A 20,091-nucleotide genomic window follows, 5' to 3' on the forward strand; every position below is an offset into this window, starting at 1 on the left:
CGCTGTGACCTCGCGCCAAATGTTTTTATTGGTTTATTAAGTACTACAAACAGGCGAGTTATGAAAAATTGAGAGTGAGGGATTTGTTCACTTCCACAAAAATATCTTTGAATGAGATGGCTAACTGTAGTAGCGTTTAGTCCACTGTCTATAATAGCCTAATTTAGAGATCACTTTTTTTTTAACCGACGTTAATCTAACTCTCCTGACTGCTTTGTCGGACAAAATATGGTGGATTCTGATTTGTCAGATCGCATCAAACTCCATTCGAAGGATGAATTGAAGCTAATTTAAAAGTGAAGTGCACACTGCTGCACCAGCTTTTTATAAGCGATGTAAAAAAATTTAGTTTCGTTTTCAAATTAGTGCCAATTCAGCGCACAATAATAAAACCGTGTTGCTCCTCACTACCACCAATTATGCATGCCCGTGCAAACGCGCGCATTTTACGCTTGCCTTTAAAGTAGTGATTTAAAAGCCCCCGCCGGTGATACCGGTATTACCGGTGTTGTCACACGTCGATTAACCGGTGGGAAAATATCCTCACCGTCACATCCCTAGTTGCCAGTTGCCGCTCGCATCAAATTCAAGGCACTGACGTTTGCCTACAGAACAACCACTGGGACTGCTCCCTCTTACCTAAACTCATTACTTCAGACTTATGTGCCATCCAGAAACTTGCGCTCTGCTAGCGAATGTCATCTTCTGGTACCATCTCAAAGAGGCACAAAATCTCTTTCTCGGACGTTTGCCATGACTGTTCCCTGTTGGTGGAATGATCTGCCTAACTCAACCAGAGCTTCTGAGTCAGTAGCCACTTTCAAGAAACTGCTGAAGACGTATCTTTTTTGGCAGCACTTGATTCAGTAATACTAACACTTTCTCTTCTATTCTATTTTAAAAAAAAAGAAAAACTGCACTAAAATTAAACAGAGGGGTTATAGCACTTACGTATTGTTGCCCTACTGTTAGTTTAACTGCTTCTATCGTTCTCATTTGTAAGTCGCTTTGGATAAAAGCGTCTGCTAAATTAATAAATGTAAATGTTTATTGACACCATTGTTTATAATACACCAAAGCACAAACTACCAGTAAAGGTAAGGGCCGTGACTTTCCGAAAAACGTGCACTAGGCGGTTAGCAAATCACAATCACACTGGGCCAGCTAACCAATCTGAGCCCATTGCCCATCTGAGCCAATTGCGTATTTTTGAAGGACTGGCTTCATAGAACCTGAAAACCATCAGACCGTTTTTACAAGGAGGGACAGAGCAGTATAGAATAAAGGTAAAATATGAAAAAATGCAATTTTTTAAAAACGAAGCATGAACACATTACAGTGCACCTAAGCCCGGATTAAGAGGACTTTGGGCCCCTGGGGCTATAGCACACCAAGGGCCCCCTTTCATCTGATTGCCATGCCACAGTCTTCTACCGCAATAGATATTTTTTTTTATTTATTAAAGCTGCAGTCGCCATCTCTGTTCGAAAACTGCAATTGCAGTTATTTGCGGAATTATCAACTTTACGTGGGTTGTACATCGGCATGAAACAGCGCGGATGAATCCAATGTTTTGAGGTGAGTATGCGGCTGTTAATCACCGCGCCGGTGTGGATACGGGCATTCAGAATACATTATAGTTTTTGGAAGTATGACCAAAATTAGAATTTTCAACAGAAAATAATGTCTGAAGTAAGTAACATCCACTTTTGTTCTGATCAACTAAGGGGGAAAAAAAGCATTGCAGTAAATCTTATTTTGTATAAACAAATAACAATCATAGTGCTATGAAATATGAACAGAATCCCTGTTATGCATAAACGTGTTATAATATAACATAATATAAACATCTTATGACAGGAACATTTTGATATGGAATATCAGGATTAAAATTACTCAACATAATTTCTTGGTTCATTTTGGGAACCTTTTATTGATAAAACATTTTTACCCCCTTCCCTTCCATAAGTGCATTTACTCCAGATATGAACTCAAAAACATAAAGGTTGCCAAAATCAGCAAAAACATTACTTATACTTAAGTCATACTTCCTCAATAAGTAGCCTACTTAACCATGAATAATTTAAAGGGATAGTTCAACAACATCACCCTCATGATGTTCAAAACCTGTATGAATTTATTTCTTCTGGTGAACACAAAAGAAGATATTTTTAAGAATGTTGGTAACCAGACAGTTGACGGCACCCATTGACTTGCATAGTAGGAAAAATATATATTATGTCAATGACTACCGTAAATTGTCTGGTTACTAACACTTTTTAAGATATCTTCTTTTGTGTTGTTTGAACAACATGAAGGTGAGTAAATGACAGATTTCTTTTTTTTTAACTTTTATTTTACATAGGGTCTTACAGTTAAATAGTATTTTTTTCAAGCTTTAACAGAGCAGAAATCCTTTATGATATCATTAAAATCCAGTCACTGTTTTAATAATCGAGTCATTCATTCAACCGATTTGTTCAAACGGCTGTTTGATTCAACGACGCTGCAAACGAGGAGTCAAGTGACGATAAACCAAAACGTAACTCTCAATGTTAACTTATTGGTCAACTCATTTATTGTTGCATAACAGCCTATATCACATTAGCAATTGTGCTGATATTTGGGGAAAACTGCGGTTTTACTTGTGAATATATCACATCATTTTATATTATGTAATATTACAATAAGACAAAAACTCATCGGGACAAAAATGGCCACGTAGACCTGGATTATTGGACCTTGATGTTCGTCAAAAAAAAGTAATTTGGCTTTTTTTTTTATAATATAAAAAAAAAAGTGGAAGACCCCATGGAAGATTTTTACACGGGAGAGTGGTGGGAGAAAAAACACTGACATTCTGGATTCAGACTGCAATAAAATCACCGACTAGCCTCTATAAATATCGAAAATACCTTACGACTCAACGAGAAACAATTACCACCCAAATAGTGCTTAACTCATTAACTTACTTCAGCTGCTTGTTTACCTTCTTCGACGTATAAAACAGGCGGATCGGTGACGACGCAGGAGGGTGAAGCTAACTGTGGGCTGCTGTCGCTGCACTGGGGGTCCTCCACGGGCACGGATGAAAGTGAACCAAAGTATTTAGTTAGTTTAGGAATTTTTGCATCCCTTTTCTGTCTTTCGAGTTTGTTTTTCCTTTTTTGTGCACCACTATCACTTTTTTTCATAATTTTTGCACTCTAGCGAGCGAATTTATACCCATGTTCTATCATGAAAGCAAAACGAAAAGAGGCGTTTCTCAACGTCATGGCGCAAATTGTAGAGTTAATTTGATTGGGCGGTGAATTATATCAGTCAGGCACACTTTCCAATAACTTCTTGTTATTTTATTATACACAAATCAACCAACCTATGTTTTAACAATCTCATTTCCTCCAGCCAATCACCAGCCCCCTAATCCCGCGGGCCCTTGGGCTTCAGCCCCACCTAGCCCTTATGTTAATCCGGCCCTGAGTGCACCCCAGAAACACAATCAAGCCTTCGAAAAAATGTGTTTTACCACCCCTTTAATGAAATGAGTTGTGGCATAAATCCCTTCTTAAAGCACTTTCCCCTGTTCACTAGTGGTGCAACGGATCATCATTGATCCATGATCCGTTCGGATCAATATCTTCGGTTCGGCACACACGTGATCCGCGGATTGATTTATGAAAAAAAAAAAGTTGTGCGCATGTTCAGTCCACACACAGCTTGGTCATGGCGAGCGGAGGAACGGAGGAGCTTGAACGCCCTGCGCCATTTAAATCCCCTGTATGGGAGCATTTTGGCTTCCCTGTCAAATATAATGATGAAGGAAAGAGGTTAGTGGATAAAACCGTGACGGTGTGTAGGCACTGTGGCAGCATGGCCACGCATTTGAAGCGACATCACCCCGATGTTTCACTGAAAGGAGTGAAAACGAAGGCTGCTCAACAACCGCTTATCACCGCGGCATTTAAGCAGCCCCTTGTTGCACAATCAGACCGGGCTAAAGCCATCACAAACGCAATCGGTGTGTTTATAGGTGCAGACATGAGGCCATTATTATTTTTATTTTTTGCTGATCCGAAAAATGATCCGATCCGTGACTCTGATCCGAGAAACAATCCGAACCATGAGTTTTTTGATCCGTTGCACCCCTACTGTTCACAATGCTGTGTCCATTTAATGTAAAGCGATTTCAATTCCTGACAGAAGACCAACAAAAAGAGACCGCTTTCAGGGTTCCCACACTATGACAAATTAATTACTTTCCAATCATTTGTGTCATTTGATAAGGACTTTTAAATTAAATCAAATTCAGTACGAATAATTAATGAATCATTTAGAATAATGCGTGTTCCGGCTTGGCTGACTCATTAGGGGAAAAAAGACGATTCATACAAAATCGTAGATTGCTACGATTGAAAGCAATTTTACTCTATCCTAGAGCAATATCTAATTGAAGAAATACTTTAGAACAGAGCACAACAAAAATGTATTCATTACAGAAATTTCCATGACTCAAGTCAAGGAAGTTAACATCCTTTCCAGGCCTGGAAAACTATTTTTAAATTCCCTGATATTCTCAGGTTTTCCATGATTTAAGATTTTCCTTAAACCTACTGCTTAGCACCTGCTACTCTCCCAACTGCTTTGATGTAGCCAAGAATTGAAAACTAAACAAAGAGAAGTACTTCCGCGATGACTGGCAAAGAAATAAGAAAAATAGCAGCATGCAGAGTGTTTAAAGAGCATCATCACGTAATGCTGCATAAGGCAAAGACTTGCTGCTGCTTCCTACCAGCATGGACAAGGAGACCCTGACACTGCTTACGTGGGTGGTGTGGATAAACAGAAGTTAGAGACATAAAAACATTGCAAAATCTCTGAATGTTGTCATTCTATAAACACAAAACCAATCTGTGATCGTTTGTGGAAAAACAGGAAATGAGTATGTCAGTAATGACTCTGCATCAGTAAAACACAAACAAAAGGATATTATATACTATAACCTCCACACCACAAATGTCTCCAGCATCATCTGCTACCTAAATAGTGTATCCTCTCTATCTCGCTGTATGTCTTCCCAACGAAACGTATGAAAAGGAGCAAAAACAGGGATACCTATTTTTAGCGCAAATTCGATACCAAGTTTCGGCTCCGATACCGCCATTCTTTGCCGGATCGGGTATAGGTCAGACGAGACCGGTCCAAATCCGATATTGTACGTATACTGTTCTGTGTTATTGTTAAGCCTCACACAAAGGCACAAAAACATTATAAGGCATCATCAAGTTTTCGTGCACTGTATTATAAGTGTTCTAAAGTCATTCCATAGTTTAATGTGACAGAGATAAATAAGTCGTTAAATTCGAGTACACGTAAACTCTTCCCTCCACTGCGCTGTCAGTCATTCTCCCTTTAGCATTCAAACAGTGCGTCACGTTTGGTTATGACAGTCAACATGATGAAACACTCTCAAAGACGATTCAATGTTCCTATTATTATACTTGATCTGTAGATAAAGGTCTATGGTTTTGCATAAAATGACTTTATCTTGCTGGAGTTTATTGCCGTTCATGTAACATTCTCCCGGGTGTCTTTCAGATCACAAGACTGGAGTAGAGAGCACTATGAATTGTTCTTCATGGGCACAGTAACTGAAATTTAAAACTGTTAAAAGAAAAGGCTTAATAAACTATTGCATTGATATAATATACTACACATCAATACCCCTTCTTTTTTACTTTTAACTTTAAATTAAACATTTTCAAAATCAGGGTTATGCCGTTGCAGGTGGCTTTGCATGTTCGTGGTATTACCCGTGCACTTTACTACCAGGCAGTTCTTGTATATTGTGTACTTTTTGTTGATTTAGTTTGTCTCATCAAAGGTATAAAAGCCAAAGTGGGTCCAGATTTTGGACTTAAACGTGGCTGGGGCATCTATCATTTTACTCACACTGCTGTCCGCCATCCCGTTAAAAACCTCTTTTTCTTAGGCTAGTTAACTAATGTTCATGTTTCCCTCATTCATGTGTTGACACCATCTCGAGGAGCCATGAAGTAGCGACACTGGGAACAGGGAAATCTATTTGGAGCACCTTAGTTTATCGATATTTGGCACCAGAAAAAACTGAGACAGACAAAATCCAGAAAGACTGTGACAACGTCTCCAAAACACTAGAAGAAACCTACCTGAAAAGTTACAGTAATGCTGTGAGATGTGAGGATGCTTTCAAAAATAATGTCATAGATAGATTATTTATCAATGAACTTCTATTAACTAAATCAAATCACTATTATTGGGTGCAAAATACTAACGTGCCTAAGACTTGCACAGTACTGTATAATCATTCCCTTCTGAAACGCTTGGATTTGAAATCACCGCATTCGTGGCATCACAATTTCTCTCTACATGACCCTTAACGTGCTTGTATTATCAAGGAGGTTTGCTCTTAAAAACTCATGTCTGTACAGTTTTATTTCACATTTCTGATTGCTGGAGTGTAAGATCGTCCAATGTTATTCTGCCCCTGAATGTAAACCAACTGCAACCCCAATAACTGCATGGCTGAAGTTTATTTTAATTATGCGCCTGAGCAATTGAAAGAATGTTTTTATTTGTTTGTATCATTTTACAAAAGATTCTTAATTGTTCTCAAAATGTGGCAGTTTTTTCTAAATATCTTGTACTGAAAACTACAGCACTGCCAAGAATTTTGTCCTCAGAAGAAAATTATGTGGTTGCATGCGTTCATTTCAATCGGACTCGGGCTCAAACATACAGCTCCATAACAACCCGAGCATCGAAACACAAGTCACACATGCGGTGGAGAAGAGCATGAACACAGTAAGATTTCACAAAGTTCACCAATCACAGCAGTGGCCATTTACTTTAACATCCCTTGAAATTCTGACTGAAAATTAGGATAGAAAAATATCATTTTTAAATTTAGTGCAAAAAAACTGACCTCCATAAGCTGACCTCCAGAAACATAATATAAAGATCTGAAAATGCATTTTATGACCCCTTTAAGAACACAGTCTGAAGCCTAAACATCCGATTCTAGCCTTTGATTCAGATCACAAAGTTTTTCCATGGTTTCTTGATCATGACATTCCTGGTTATAGAGATCCTGCATCACTTTTGAGATTACCACAATAAACTGGACTGCACTCACTTAAACAACCTTTACTGCCATATTACACAGCTGAATGATGTGGGTTTTCAGACTTACTAGAGCTGGAGAAGCTGGCGGGAGTAGCCTGCATGGCTTCACGCCTGTAGTCCCTGTCTTTAGGGAAACTGTTGACCACTGCAGCCGTCTTGGTTGCCTCCTTCTGCCTGTGCTCTCTGAAACAGGAAGGCATTGACAAATTATACTGGCATACAAAGACAACAAAACCCCATCAGATTTACACTTTTTGCAAGTTACTTCATAAGTGGAAATCAGGCTTGTTTCCTTTTGCTTCTGTAGCACATTTTAATTTCAGCTCACATTAATGGTTCCAGCATTCAAAGGGCTGCACGATTAACCAAAGTAAAACCAATATCATGATATTTCTTAGCACAATTATCAAATCCCAAAGGCTGTGATTTAAGTACATATGTGCTAATATGTGTGCTACTTGTTTCAAAGTGAAGCGCAACACTGTGTACTTTAACACATGAGTAGCGTCAAGTTTTCAGTGTCTCAGAGCATCTCTGTGTGTGCAGTGAGTCTGAGGTCACTTATAACATGCATTTTGGAACACCACATGACCTTTCCAAAATTGTAATGCAAAGTACTTATAAACCGAATGTTTTCAACAGAAGCTTCAAAGGCTCCTTGCAGTTTTTTGGCAAAAAAAAAAGTTTCATGTTTTTATAAAATTAAGAAATTAAGTCAGATTCCCCCCCAAGTTGTGCAGCCCTAGTGAACATGGATGGTTCTATACAACAAAAGCAGTTGCAGCCCTGAGCTTATTTTTGCTGCATACTGGGTTGTGGGGCATTTTGATTATTTATCAACACAATCTTTTGCAAAAAAATTTATGAAGCATCGCCAATTAATGAAGTTCATAAATGATCTGTGTGAAAGCTCAGTCGCACTTACTGTCATTTTGAAGGCTCAATGCGTGATACTGTTGCCATTACAACGCTTCTTTGCTGATGTGCTGCAGATGCAAGATATGTGAAACAGGCCTAAGTCTAGGACTGGGCGATTAACGATATCATATCGAGATCCGTCGATAACGTTGTTAAGCTCTGGACATTTTTACTTGATATGGATTAATCTAACAGCCTATCACACAACAGAAATAAACATGACAACAGCCAGTCAGTGCATGTCGCCAATAAGTGATTTCTGCGTGAATGAACGACATGTTTTCGTCCGATACACAAATTCACACATATGACGCTCACGGTGTTTTCAGCATCTGCCGTCTCAATATAAGAGTATGTGAACACATGAATTTCATCGCCAGAGCTGCTTTGAGAGTCACTTCACAAGCTTTTTACCGTTTCATTTGAGAAAAACTACCGTCAAATACACACTGAAACTAAAACTGAAAGATCCTCACGACAAACCGTCAAAATTAAAGTTCAGTTTACCTTCAAGAAATTATGATGGAAATATATCACTACTGCATACTAAAATGTCCTTCTTAAAGTAATAATAAGATTGTTGTTTCTAATTAATACCATACAACCAAGATATTTTCCATATTCATCCATGTTTTAAGTTTATCTTAAAACAAAATAAAAATGCAAAGTTTTGTTGTAAATTAATTGTTATATTTTCATTTGATTACATTGAAGTTTACATGAATTTGTATTAAATAAAAACATAGAATCTCAAAAAAAGTCCTAAATTAAAAGGTAGCTTACTCTGTGGAGTTGAATTGTGAACAAACAAGTTTACATTCACTCTCAATTGCTAAAACAATGTGGAAAGCAAAAAATATCGTGATAATATTTTGGCCATATCGCCCCGCCCTACCTATGACTGCATAATGTAAATGCAAAGAGATGCTAAAAAGCATTTTCTATATGATTGCTGGAAACCTTCTGCAGAAACATACTAGTTCATACATTTTCAACGTGCATCGATCACCTGATGTTTCACTGGCAAGGTGCATGGATTAGACTATTAATGTATAATTAAGCACAATTTGTGTTAGAGGCGAGGGTTGAAAGATTACATGTTTAATACCTCTCCAGCCACTCTTTGGGTTTCTCCCACTGAGACACCTCTGTCCTGCAGTTGTAGTAGTACTTCTTCCCTGAAGAACTGATGTGTTCAGACCAATCATCTGCTGGCTCATACGGCTAAAAAGAAGGAAAAACAACAGGTGTGAGGACAGGGAACATTGAGGCCACGTCCACACGAAGCCAGAGCTTTCCGTAAAAAAAAAATTCGGTAAACACGGCGCCGTCTCAAGAAATATCTGCGTACACTCGAAACCACTGAAAGCGACTCAAACCGATGTAGTATACATGCCAGACCAGTATGAGGCTCTGTAATTCTGACACAGATACACTAAAAACAGAGAAGACTTGCGCATAACCCTTGCGCGCTGTATACAATAATATACAGTATGTAATATTAGGCACAGTAGCTTTTCTTTTTTACCAAGAACTTTATAGAACAATATGAAAAACAATAAAGGGCCTTGTACAAAATGGGGAGGAGTCACAATATTCGATTAGTTACCTAAAGCATAAAGCTTGCCACAAAGAACCGGCAAATAGCTTAATCATTATGAATGTGTCAAATATAGCAAGGAGACATTTTAATTGTTTATTAATAAATAGTATTTTCTGTGACGATGCTGACTCGCCACCTTCGCAGTATTGTGAAGGTGCCTATAGACAGAAATGCACACTTCATACGGATTATTAGAGTTGTCTGTTTCTTTTCGTTTTGAGTTGTTTTGTTTAAAAGTAGACATTTCAAGCTCAGATATATTTCTGAGTTTCTGTTCATTTATGAGACAAGCTCCAGTTCACATGGGATGCAAGTTATATCGCGTCGGCGCCTCAATGTCCTGATTATAGGCTATTGTCTGCTATATTTGCTTCTTATTTATTAAATCAAGGAAATTGGTTGATGAAACATTGATTAAAATTAAGATACAATTTACACAAAACGAAATTCACTTTAAAGAAAGGCTTTATACAAAACAAAACTTAATGAAGTGGTCAAAATGATGTGTCTCGATATTGCGCATCTTATGATTAGGCTACTCACGCTGTTCACTTTTCATATAATCAACATATATGAAATGGAAAAAAATAACATAATATTTAAACAAATATGAAACTAACTTTTTTTCAATGGCTACAACATGTAGGCCTACAGTACAGAGAAATTTAATGTTGGCGCGAACGGCGTGTTACCGGTGAGCATTAGGGCTGGGTACCGAGTTCGGTACTTTTTAGGTACCGACCGAATTGCCTCGATACTACCGAGTATCGAAACATGTCTTGTTTTTCGGTACCAAGTTTCGGTACCTAAGTGGTTAATCTCGTCAACGTCAGTGAAACAATAAACATGCAGCATGATTGGCTGTGGCGGAAAAACACTAGTTTACGCGGCTGCCCAGAGACGTGCCTCGTCGCACGTGAGGCTGTAGTGTGTGTGTGTGTGTGTGTGTGTAAGCGTCCAACCCAGATAGATAGAAAATATGTGGAAATGATCAAAAGTGTACCTCTGTACCCGACTCGATGCCATAAGCACACGATGCAATATTTTCGACAAGATAATTGCTGCCAAGACCGGTAACACGGTAAATCTACACTTAAAAGCGCACAGAATACACTCGAGAGTAGAAAGTTTTTCCGCCTTCGACTACAAGAACTGGAGCGTCACATATAAACCAAAACTCAGCGTATAGGATACTTGCCTCACAGAGATGAGAAATAGTTCTATATATGTTCAAAATATGTCAACTTTTAAACGAAACAATTAGAAATAAATAATTTGATTACCTAATCCATATAGGCACGCGCGTGTTCACTACTGCAGGGATGACGAGTCAGCATCGCAAATTCGCAATAATCATCTTTGCAGCCAACACGTTTAGTAAACACTTATTCATTAATAAACAATTAAAATATCTCCTTGCTATCGTTTCCAGACATATCCATAATCATTAGGGTACTTTTGCCAGTGCTTTGCGCAAGCTTCATGTGTGCTGAGCGCGAGGCATATATCCCGAACCCCAGTAGCCTATATTTAATTCAATTCACATTTATTTGTATAGCATTTTTCACAATACATATCGTTTCAAAGGAGCTTTACAGAAAATGCATGTGTCTAAATTACAATTTAGAGTGATCTGTTATCAGGGGTGACTGTGTGTAATGCATTTCAATTAATCTTCATTCAGTTTCATTGTAAAACAATGCATTAAGTTAAGGCAGAAACAATGAGCTCATTGAAGTAAAGAATACATGTTGTTAAATGATTAGGAAACATAGAAAACTTTAGCATTGGTGCTTTTTTACAGACTCAAAATATGAGTGTAAAAAAGTCAATATTAGCGATTAGCGATCGTCGAATATTATTTTTGCTTGAAATGCCCATCCCTACAAAATACGAAATGTCTTAATCAGACAAAATACAAGCATCATTGCATAAGAAAGAAATATAAATAAATAAAGAAGTAAAATAAAGAAATAAAAATACATTAAAGTAGGCCTAAATAATAAATAAAGAAATAAGAGGCTCAGTAGCTTCTGCAGCATGAACTCAAGCAAGTAGTCGACAGTTGTTGTTGATGTTAGGCTACTGATTTAGCGCGTCTGACTTGTCGACACGTGGGGTGATGACATCATCGTTTCATAGAATATACGGATTGGCCGTACACATGAAGACGCAAGGGTGTCTTTTTCAGATTTATCCACCCTGGGACTCGGTTTAAAAAAATAGCGGTTTCAGTCTCACAAAACGCCGGATCCGTCTGGACGAAACGCCGATCCGATAAAAAATTTGTGCGTATACAGCTAAACGCGTCTCCGTGTGGACAGGGCCTGAGATTGTTTAAAGAGACAGGAGGTGTTAAAGAAAAGAGTGGTGAAGGAAGATGGAAAGGAAGGGTGGGAAAAAGAACAAAGCCAAAAACAAAAGAAAAGACCTGAAAGGGAGGGAAAAAAGAGAAGACCATCTAGGTGTTTGTTGTTTTTCCTCTGACTTAAGGAAAGGCTAAACAGGGCAACAGTATGAGGAAGTTTAAAATAAAGAATATGCCTGGGAAGAAAAGAGGGAATGGGAGCATTAGAGAGAGACAGACATTTGGAGCGTAAAAGTGAGAGAGAGAGAGAGAGAGAGAGAGAGAGAGAGAGAGAGAGAGAGAGAGAGAGAGAGAGAGAGAGAGAGAGAGAGAGAGAGAGAGAGAGAGAGAGAGAGAGAGAGAGAGAGAGAGAGAGAGAGAGAGAGAGAGAGAGAGAGAGAGAGAGAGAGAGAGCATGCAAGCTGAATCCTGATGCAAGCATGTGTAATATTTGATGAGGTGGATCTCTGCGCATGGCCCCTGCAGGATGCCTCTTTAATCTGCCTGAATACACCCTCCACTTACTAGCAGTCTGACTGTAAAAGCCTCACACCACCACACAGTCCCGATTATTGAAGATAAAGTGCACAATTTCTTTGCCACTAGCATCACTAACCGGAATTAAAATAATAAAAAATAATAAATTTCCCCGTTGGCCAATCGGTCATGGATTGGTTGATTAGCATGACACAGTTGGCTTGAGTCAAAAAGCATCTTTCTGCCTGGATGGTCATTCAAAATAAGACATGTATTCGGACTATATTTTTGCTAGCAATGCATTTATTGGGATCCTGTGCGATAGTTATCTCGTCTCTTGTAGAGACTTCCTTTCAAAAGTTTATGGTCAGTAAGATTTTTTCAATGCTAGTTTATTTCTCAATGTAACTCCGAATACAATTATGTTTCCATGCATAACTATGATTAACAATGTTAATTTCAATCAACAACACTAAACTCTGCCCTTGAAAGAAACCCCAATTAAGTAGTATATATTTCAAACCATGAAAGAAATTCACCTCTGTATGCCTGCCGAAAGCTAGTTCTCACCTTCAACATAATTACAAGGTTTAATACAAAACATAAAATCTTGGGAAAGGTAATTGAGCAAATGAAGAGGATTTGATGAGTGAGTTCATAAAGTAGGTGGAGCGTCTTCAGAGTGTGGAGGAGATTTTACACAGCATATCAAAAGTGGCCCCATAACATATAATCAAAGACCATTTCAATACTAAAGGATTCAAATTTTATGCTGGCTCACCAAAACAATCTTGGATTCATAAAGGAGCTTATGCCAAAAATATTAGATTCATTTATCGAGTTTGTTAAAATTACCTTGGTTCGTTCTAACATTTTTCACAAAACAACCCCTCAATATTACTATGGCTTGGCAGTCTGTTTTTAGACTTAAGACACTGAATGCAGTCCAATTTGGCTTCATTCATGACCAAAATAGCCTTTTAACAAATTATTTGCTTGACTAATTATTTTTTAAATGTCAATTTAACAGAAATCAAATCAAATGATTTCAATGTATATCATAATTTTTACCAAGTTTCAAAACCTTAAATGAAAGATGTCATGCTGAACGCAGCAAAAGCACTAAATCGCCTTTCTCTATTCTGGTTAAAGTACGCTGTGCCTTGCATCTCCCAGAAGAGCTCATATTATCTACAGAAAGGGGACAGATGGTCTGCACACAGGAGGTTTGCCACACAACCAGACAACACATTTAACAGTGATGCTGAATTTATGCCAGAGATCATTTTGTTAGATCCAAATAATGGCCAATAAAATAACATACAACTTAATAGAAGTAGAAATATTTTAACAGATCTGCCAGGATACATTTTATTTATTTTGACTTCATTGGTACTAAATAAATGCATCCTAATTGTGACTATTAGTAAGACAGTTACACAGCATGATTTATGCAAAATAGCACAAATGGCAATTAGGGTATCATAAAATGTTCTGATTTATTCAATAACAATTCATTCTATAACAGAATGATTGTGTCAAAGAGGCAAAAGGTTTCTGTTGCTATTAGAAAAGAACATGGCCTTGTTTTGCGCGCTGATCTCCGCCTCATTTCAAGATGCAGACAAGTTAGAAGACATTGAGGCTGTGGTACTTACCGTGTCTGATGCTTTGTTGGGATTTGAATGAGAGTTGGAGCTGTGCAGAGAGCTGTGGTTATGGGAATTCTCTTGAGGAGAAATACTGGTCCCTAAAAGACGACAAATAGACAAACCAAGTTTAAGTTATTTCTAAAAACTAGGAGGACAACGCAAATCTAAGAGTTATTAACACATCCGGTTAGTTAAAACAACTCACCTAGAACACTCTACCGTGATCTACGTAACTATAAAGCTTCAAGACAATATCCGATAATTCAATGTTGTTTTCACTAACCACAAAATCAAGCATCTATATCAATGACTCTGATAGCACCTGAGCTTTTTATAGCTGAATGATGCCAAGAAAAATACTTCTAGCCCTTCCTATCACTTCCTGGTTATTTTGATTCAGAGTAATTTCAGCTTGAACTGCACCAACTCATTTACACATAAGAAATACAAGCTCTCTACGACGCATCTTGCAAGACCTCAATATAGCATGATTTCAATGCTAAAAAAAAGAGATACAGAAACAGTCACATTGTAAAGCAATGAACAAATCAAATTGATTTTTAATACTGATTCGTATGCGTGTTCGCATCACATGAGCTTTAACACTCATCATGAGTGTTAAAGGACTGTTTAAAGATCTAGTAAGTCCATTCTTTATAATGTCCACAACCGAAAGAAGACAAAATGAAAAGGTCTTACCACAATTTGAGGTAACAAACTAGTGAAAGCATTTTTAGACAAATTACAAGTGTTCAGTGAGATTACTCATTCTGACAAAAAACTAATAATCAGTAGAGCCGGGAAGATGAAGAACAGCATAATGATTTTATAACACACCAGACTCACACTCTTAATGATACATCCTGCACACTCAATCAGTAACTACACACAAAAGATTACTCATGATAAACAAACACATACTGGGTATAAACTGATGACCAATTCAAATGAGCAGATAGTCTGCAATAGCATTTTGGTGTGACACAAACCATTGCTAGGCTACCTGATTACTGTAGGAGTAATATGTCTTAGTGAGCTATTATAGTGCAAGAGTACACTAATAACAAATTCAGACAAGTTTCATACACTGGGTAATTAACTTGCTTCAGGTGGAAAAGATAGTGTTTAATGGTACAAGAAAGGTCAAGAAAGTCACACAGAAAGCCCAAAGTGACCTGCAACCAACTGCCAAACCCTCACTGGGGCATTTCAGCTGCAGACATCCCTTAGGGTACAGACAGTCTTCACCGCCTCGGAGAAGATGCATCAGAAGTGTGCCAGTAACAAGAACTTAAAGCCACTGTGAGTGTGGAAAAGATTAGACTCAGACATAACATGTCTCAAAATCTATGAAATCAAAATTGAGCTTTGTGACATTTGGTCCATGCATGTCAGCTTTGAAGTGATCTAGATGCACTCCCTAATGTAGACATAGTACACCTTCTATAGAAGATGTATGTTTAAGACAAAATGTACAGTCTCTCTGATCGGGGAACATAGACAAAAACATTGTTGACATCCTGCCCTACACAGATTTTTGTCCAATCAGATGCTCTTTAGAATGAGACTGTCTTTAGCCTAAATACCAGCAATATATTTTATTACAAAATATTTTAGCAATTAAGAAAAAAGGAGAGAAGAGCTCTTTCATATGTGCCAGTCCCACCCAAACGTCCTGTGAACACGAAATACATCAACACGGAAAAGAAAACTGCATTTGTCAAGCCATTTAATGGGTCTTTCTTTTTTATCTAAAATGGAAAAGAAATATTGTCAGAAGCAACTTTTCGACATGCACATACGCGCACACACACAAAACTGAAATTTCGAGTGGTAGAACAAGTTAGCGACTATTTACATTAGCCTACATGTGAACATGGAGTCAAGGAAAGGCACTATAGTAATTCAAGTCTGAACAGTGAAGTTCAGCTAGAAGTTAGAAAAGCAAGCACACAGCCTTATAAATGTTTTAGGAGTCACTGTAATGGTTCTGGAGAAACCAGAAAACCTTTTTGTGTTTGCTTTAGGCATATGACAAGTTTCCTCATTTTGGTTTTGATCAAATTCATCAGAATGCAATAATATGGCCAATGAAGTAATTTATTTAAAACAGGCCAAAGTGAGAAGTGATAAGTAACTTAAACTGTCCCAACTGCCATCAATACCTCATATTCACCTTAAACTCAAATTTCATCCACTAGCGCTAGGTTGAAAATATTGATCTCATTTTTAATCGATATTTCTTTAACAAACCAATATTGTTTTGAATATTTCAAGACAAATCTTTTATGCTGTTTTGTGTTTTTAATCGTTGCATAATTAACACATTATTTGTAGAGCGCCTCCCATCCAATAATCTCAACAAACTTTGTGTGTTAATTTTGATTTAAAAAAGAAAAAAAGTATCAGCTTTCAAATTCTGTCAATTTTATCAAAACATTCTAATAAACAAATAAACGCTCTTTAATGTCACGTGAGAAAAGATATAGGCCTACTTAAAGATAGGAAACTCACTGAAAATCATTTGTTTCAACTGCAGAAAGACATCAATAAAATGGTTTGTGAACATAATACTGCATTTTCCTCAGGAAAGTCAATCAATGTCCATAGCGACTAAGTTAGCTAGAAAAAAAAGAGCACTAGAGAAATATTTAACTAAATTATATATATATATATATATATATATATATATATACACACTATATTATATATAATCATATTTTACCTGTTAGTGATGTCTTAGTGTTGAAAACCTAATCATGAAAACTAGCTATGACAGCCAGCCCTTAAATAATCATATTTCAACAACGAATTGGAGTAAAAACTAAGGCCATGTTCACACTGTCAGTCTGATCTAAAGTCTGAATCTGATCTAAACTACTGACCGTCCACACTGTGTATCGCAACTGTTCAGATCTGATTTGTGTGTCCCGTGGCGCTTTTTCGTGTTCCAGAATATCTGCATTGGTTTCTTATAGTTATAGGCCAAAAACAACAACAGAAGCAAACTGGATGGGTTTGCAATACAGATGTTGTCTTATTTACAACATGAAGCCACCGCACTGGTCTATTACGTCTTCAGGGGCGGCATCAGAAATGTATGCGCAGCTTTATTCTGTGTGGTCATCTATGCCAGTCTCAAAATTCAATATTGTCATTTTCTATTCAACCGGCACTTTGTAAAAACACAACCTTGTTTCTGCAGCGACTTTCAGCATGTTTCCTAAAACAACGTCTGACATGTTTATGTTTTACGTGGCGTGAGAAAGTGACAAACCATGCAAAATCCGATTAGAGTGGTCAGACAGAAACAGATTTCCAGAAATGCAATTTGTAAACAATTTCAAACCATATATGAATGCTCACATATGAACTGCCTAATCGGCAATTTAAAAGACTGAATGAAACTCTTTTTAAGTGGTGATTATTTTATCGAAATATAAATATTGAATATTTTTTTTCGATTATATTGAATATAATCATTTGGGCTTTTTAATCAATTTAGTCAACTTTAACCTTTAATATTATAGTAAATAATGGACCAAATGAATGGTTTCCATTTAGTTAACGGCATTAGATTTTTTCCTTAAGAAAAACTTAAATATTTCCAAATTAATCGATATTGAATAAAATCGAGAGCTTGTGAATAGAAATCTAATCAAATTGTGAAATCTGTCATGATCCATCCACTACAGCACAATATAGTTGGGTATATGACCATAGGGCTGGGCGATAAAACGGTATTAGTATTTATCGACGGTACACCATTGTCGGTAACGATATAAATTTTTTTCGATATAGCACTCGATATTTTCATTAAAATGCGCGCATCGGCCGAGCGACCAACACAGCATCAAATGGCAAACGCAATGAAAGCAGAACGAAACTGCGCTGCTCATTATTTTGTGCTTCACGGGCCATTTATCAGTTTAGACCATCAATGTCAGTGCAGCGCGAGCCAATCTAGATCAAGCGACACTGTTATTACACAGCGCTAAGAGATCCAGAAAAGAATGCATTTGAATTCTCCACAAAAGTGATAACATCACTGCGAGATCTAGTGAGAAGCATTCAAATCATTCAAATTTCGCTGTTATTTTCTGTTATCTTCGTTATTATTAACAAATCGAACAGCACTGATGTGGAAACCTGGAGAAACATTGTGTCATGAATGAACAAGTTATAGGCTTTAAGTCAACAGATCAGCAACATTCACCAAGGATTTACTTTAGTAACACTCACTGTAACCATGGAAGTTTGGCAGGAATAGTAAAATGCTTTCAAGGTCACACATCTTTTTCCAGCACTTCAAAACTCAAATATTACCATATGTTAAAAAATGTTATTTTTAATGTGAAGACCAAAACATTAGGCCTATTTGTTCATCCTTTAAATATTACCCCCATTTATAAAACTAAAAGTTTCAAGATGTAGGAAAACTCATTTATTTAAAAAATAATTTATTTTAATAAATAATATATATATATATATATATATATATATATATGTATTTTAAATCAAGGAAATTTCTCTGGCATTTCTTTCTTTTTGCTGTATAGAAAACGTACCTAATCGTGACGCCACTGTGTCGTATCGAACCGAAACGTGAATTTTGTGAACCGTTACACCCTTACTTATTGCAGATGTTGATCTACCTCAAAGTTTTCCTTGATTGTTTTATGTTTACACTTTTACATTTTGTAACATTTTATTTAAGTTTAACTTTTTTTATTATTTTACTTTAACACTTACTTTTTTATCTTAATATAAGACAAAGATGATATTTGTTTTTGACTGCTCAAACTAATACATTTGTTGTTTACCTTAACGTGGATAAATAAAATAAAAAACAGTGGTTTAAATTCCAACTTTTCTACTTGTCTTTAAAAAAAGGGGCTTTAAAAAAAAAGTCAATAATTATCGATACCAAACGATATGAAACATTATATCGTGATACATTTTTAGCTATATCGCACAGCCCTAATATGACATCCAGCATGATATGACATGGGTCAGCTGCTTTAAGCATTTATGGTTATTACAAATGCATATATTACAGCCAATTATCTATATTGTTAACATTTTTAAATAATGGTTACACTTTTTACTGCTTCGAGGGGATCTTTGACAGGATGCCAAACTTGACCCATGTAGCAGATCTGGTGAATATGAATGAAAGATGCAAAAGCTTTTACACCACCAATAATCATAAGATGCAGCACTAACAATAATGAAAACATCCAATGTCACACAGCCAGGCAGAAAATTAAGTAGATGTATCACTTTTGTCCAAGACATCACCGCTTTCACAAATTTTAGCTTTTTTAGTTTACACAAAGACGATAATGGTATCATTTTTTTTTTTAAACATGCATTTTGAAACCAGTTTTCAAGCTTTCTTATCTAAATGAACAGTCAAAACATGGTACAAAATTTTCTATTTTTAGTTACAATAAAAACTATGTTGTGTAAACTGCCCCTCACTTTCTAAAAGATTATCATTTGAAAGATTGAAGTCATTGATCACCAAAACGGTTTGGTTTCCAACATTTTTCACAAAATCTTTTGTGCTCTACAGATGAAAGAAAATCATACAGGCATGGCACGACATGAGTGAGCAAATCATGAGGGAATTTTAATTTTTGGATGGACTATCGTAAATATGTTACATTGATTCTACTTATTTTAACCAACTGAACGAAATCATTCTAGCAAAACTGAAAAGTTATTTCCAAAGAATGTTTACCAAACCAATAAATTCATGTGGATCTTTCTAAGAAAAAATAATTCTGCATGATAACTTCATTGCTGAATTGAAACCATGTTTGATTATCACAAGTTAGTCACAACAGGTCTTTCAAGCCAGCTTATCTTTGATAAATGATATAGCAATCTTCATGTAGATAGCAAAATAAAGTGTCTTGTTGAAAACT

General features: G+C 36.7%; 1 protein-coding gene across 2 annotated transcripts in view; it reads right to left on the reverse strand.

The window, feature by feature from the left end:
- waca (WW domain containing adaptor with coiled-coil a) overlaps positions 1 to 20,091 on the reverse strand; it is a 37,590-nt gene that overhangs the window by 15,441 nt on the left and 2,058 nt on the right. For both annotated transcript variants that reach the window (XM_077200946.1, XM_077200947.1), the window contains exons 4-6: positions 14,165 to 14,256; positions 9,188 to 9,303; positions 7,229 to 7,344 (exon numbers count right to left, since the gene is read on the reverse strand). In XM_077200946.1, the coding sequence (XP_077057061.1) occupies positions 7,229 to 7,344; positions 9,188 to 9,303; positions 14,165 to 14,256 (324 nt within the window). The remainder of the gene's footprint in view (positions 1 to 7,228; positions 7,345 to 9,187; positions 9,304 to 14,164; positions 14,257 to 20,091) is intronic.

The sequence above is a fragment of the Siphateles boraxobius genome, unplaced genomic scaffold (genome assembly GCF_051911475.1).
Source record: "Siphateles boraxobius isolate OS27281-9 unplaced genomic scaffold, OSU_SipBor_1 46, whole genome shotgun sequence".
In the NCBI taxonomy this organism is placed as follows: domain Eukaryota; kingdom Metazoa; phylum Chordata; class Actinopteri; order Cypriniformes; family Leuciscidae; genus Siphateles; species Siphateles boraxobius.